At 28.1% G+C, this 3,372-nt stretch overlaps 1 protein-coding gene across 1 annotated transcript; it reads left to right on the forward strand.

The window, feature by feature from the left end:
* Window positions 1–630: 630 nt before the first annotated feature.
* Window positions 631–3,372, forward strand: LOC145829957 (uncharacterized). The gene is made up of 5 exons (XM_082937848.1): window positions 631–771; window positions 916–1,014; window positions 1,936–2,106; window positions 2,408–2,515; window positions 2,936–3,372. The coding sequence occupies exons 1-5, from the start codon at window positions 658–660 to the stop codon at window positions 3,020–3,022; spliced, it is 579 nt and encodes a 192-aa protein (XP_082793974.1). The 5' UTR covers window positions 631–657; the 3' UTR covers window positions 3,023–3,372.

Below are 3,372 nucleotides of genomic sequence, written 5' to 3' on the forward strand. Positions count from 1 at the left end.
GTAATAAAACGACCCTTGGCATAATATTAATGTTTAACAAATAAATAAAAAAAAATCTTATATTTAAAAAGGTCCTTATTTATATTGTAAATTTAAAACGGTTAAGGCTTTATATACAATTAAATTCAAGCACGATTTCTGAAAAAATTTTCAAGCAAAAATTTCTACTTACCTTTAGGTTTAGTTCAACTGTTCTTTAAACTAAACCAGAAGCATTGAGGAATATTACATTATTGCATAAAATAGTATGTTAGAAGTTGGCAACGGATAAGACTCACAAGCAAGACATAAAGCCCTCGATGTGCATTTAGCATGAAAACTACTTTACAAAACAAAAAATAGTATCTTTCTGAATCAAATTTGTAATGGTATGGTCTTAATTTATTCATAATACATACTAAGTGTGTTTGTGTATATTTTGTTAAACTTTTAATGCTGTAATGATCTTTTAGTGTAACGAGACCCTTCAAAACGTTTTGCTTAACATGTTCGGCCTGACTAAGTCTTTTTTTAGTTAGTCCGGCTTGTTGAACAAAAAACTTATTGACCCATAAAATTTATGTGTACCGTTTTAAACAAAATCCGCAAAGTCATTACTTTTAGAATCAATAGATTAAAGATTAAAGACAAACAATATAAAGCAAAAACTCAAGCAATATGGAGCAGCAGCAGATGGAGCAAGCTTTCGAGGAAGCAGATAACATTGTTTCACTGGGAGGATGGTCTGACACGATCCCTGCGACAGAAGAAGTTCAAAATGTTGCGAATGAGGTAACAAGTTTAATTGAAAAACTGCAAGTTACTTTTATAAAACAAAATATTTTAAAAGTGTTAATATTTTAAGAAATTCAAAATTGAGATTGAACAGTAACCCTACATCATAGTTTTTATTTTTTAATTTACCTTTCATTTAAGGTGAGAGGCCACGTAGAGATGAGATACGAAAACTTGAAAGAGTTCAAAGCAGTTTCGTACAAGAGTCAGGTTGTAGCCGGAACCAACTACGAAATTGAAGTGATTTTTGTGGTGTCTTGTTTATGTTAATATTTTTCGTTAACTATATACATCAAGGGTTGGTACCCCAAAACTATTGCTTCACCTTGAAAAAAAAATAAATAAGTTTACAAAAAGCATCAGTTTCAAAATTTAAGTTTTTTAAGATCATGCTTTCATTGCTGCATGCCCGACTTAAGCTGCACCATCCAAAACTAAATTAAAATATCTTTTCAAGCTGAAAACTGAGTCTTTAACATATATAAGATTTGTTATGAAAAAAAAAAGTTATGAAATCTTGAAGTTGTACAAAAACACAGCCACAATATTATTAAATGTCATTAGATTTCCTGCTAATTTTCTATTATCTTATTTTAGATATTCGAAAATTTGTAATGTTGTAGCTACAAACTCAATCTGTGTCAGCTTCATCTTAAACATACACAACTTTCAATACAAAAAGTTTTTTGATAGCTTAATGATGGATATGCATGATCTACATGTAAATTCAAAAATTGTTTTCGAAGAATAAAAACTAAAAAATGTATTGATTGTAAACGAACTATCAAAAATAAGCGAAATTTTTAAGCGATAGGGTAAAGCCGGCAGGCAAAGAAGAAACAACATGAAAAACGAAGCATGCTTGCTATAAGGTGAACACTATTTAACGGCATGAGCTAGCAAGCGCGTGCGTAGAGAAGTAACAAAATCAACAGGCTACGCTAAAGGTGCAAATAAAAGCAAGGCAACAAGTGCAGTTTACCAAAAACAAGCAAAAAAGTAAAAAAGACGAAGTGCTCACAGCTCAAGACAAAAGTTTTAAATAAGGGGAAATTTTTAATAATTAGCTTTTTCGAATCCCTTCACAAAAACTCCACGCGTTTGCATTAAAACCTTTTTACGTGATCACATACGAACTGCTACTTTAATTTTTTAAAACAGGTTCAAATTGATGATGAAAAGACTACAACTATTTTCGTTTTCAAGCCTCTGATGGGTAAAAAGGCAGAGTTTAAAGGATTCAAAAAGGAAGTTCAACATGACTCTAACATTCTTGGAGGATACAGTGATGTTAAAAGGGCAACTGAAGAAATACAGAAGATTTGTGATCAGGTTTCTTTAAACTTAGTATAAATACCTCTATAGAAAGGTTCAATCATACTTTTTTAGATATTTTATTTAATTAATCCAAAATTTTCAAAAAATAAGAAAAATAACTTAATAGGTTATATTATTAAAGGTTTTAATAAAATAAATATTTAAAGCTAACATTTCAAACTCTGCATTAAAGAAAATAAAGAAGAGCAAAAAAGTACTAAACTAATAATTGAAAATTGGTTTAAGGATCCAATATTTTTTCTACAGCTTAAAATGAAGCACATTTAAAACGAGTCTAAAACAATTGTTTTTAAAGATAAGAGCACAAGTTGAGAGTGGGTACGGATATGATGTGAAGTTTGGCATGTACTTGGCACTACAATACCAAAAACAAGTTGTAGCCGGAACAAACTACAAGATACTGGTAAGAAATTTTTGATATTAAAGACTATGTTAATCTCGAGATTGAAATATTAAAGTATCTTGAAGTTTATAATGCAGTTTTGGAATACATTCAAATGCGACTACAGTTGAAGTTTGCTTTAGTATGATTATAAAGAAATAATAAACACTGAATAACATCAAAATTTTTTTGTAATTTTACAAAATGTGTTATTACAAGCTTTGTATATATTTTTTACTTTACAATTTGTTTTCCATTTTGTGAAAAATATCTTTTTATTTTTATATTTTGAACAATTCAAATGTGATTATCTGTAATAGTACAAGACATTGTTCTTTAACGTAATTCAATAAAAATATGGTGTTCGCATTTTGTGTAAGTTAAACAAAAAATTGTCGTTAAATAATTTGAAAACAAACTAAAAAAATATTTATAATTTAGATTCAAATCGACCTTGCCCGGGTGTTTGTCACAGTTGAAGTGTTCAGAGGTCTTAATGGATCTGTGACTATAAACAAAATTTTTTAAAGCTATAAATTTTTGAGTTTTATTCCAGATTATGTACACGTTTTAATGAATTTTCTGCTAATTTTGTTTCTAGGGTAAAATAAAAAATTTTAATCTTTGTTAAGTATTTTATACTCACTTTTCAACATCATTTATGGCAATTATTCAATAAGTGTACTCGTTTTTTAAATAAATCCTTTGAGTAATTTATATATTTTTAATATTTTTTGAATTTTTTTGAGTAAATGTTTCAGCCTGATGTTGAAAAAAAAGAATGATTTTAAATAACTAATTTTAATTGGTTTTTAATATTTTTTGCAAAAAAAAATCTTTGCTGTAAAATAGAAATCTGACTATGTATAAATATAAAC

Source organism: Thalia democratica, chromosome 2 (genome assembly GCF_965202585.1).
Source record: "Thalia democratica chromosome 2, ktThaDemo2.hap1.1, whole genome shotgun sequence".
Lineage (NCBI taxonomy): Eukaryota > Metazoa > Chordata > Thaliacea > Salpida > Salpidae > Thalia > Thalia democratica.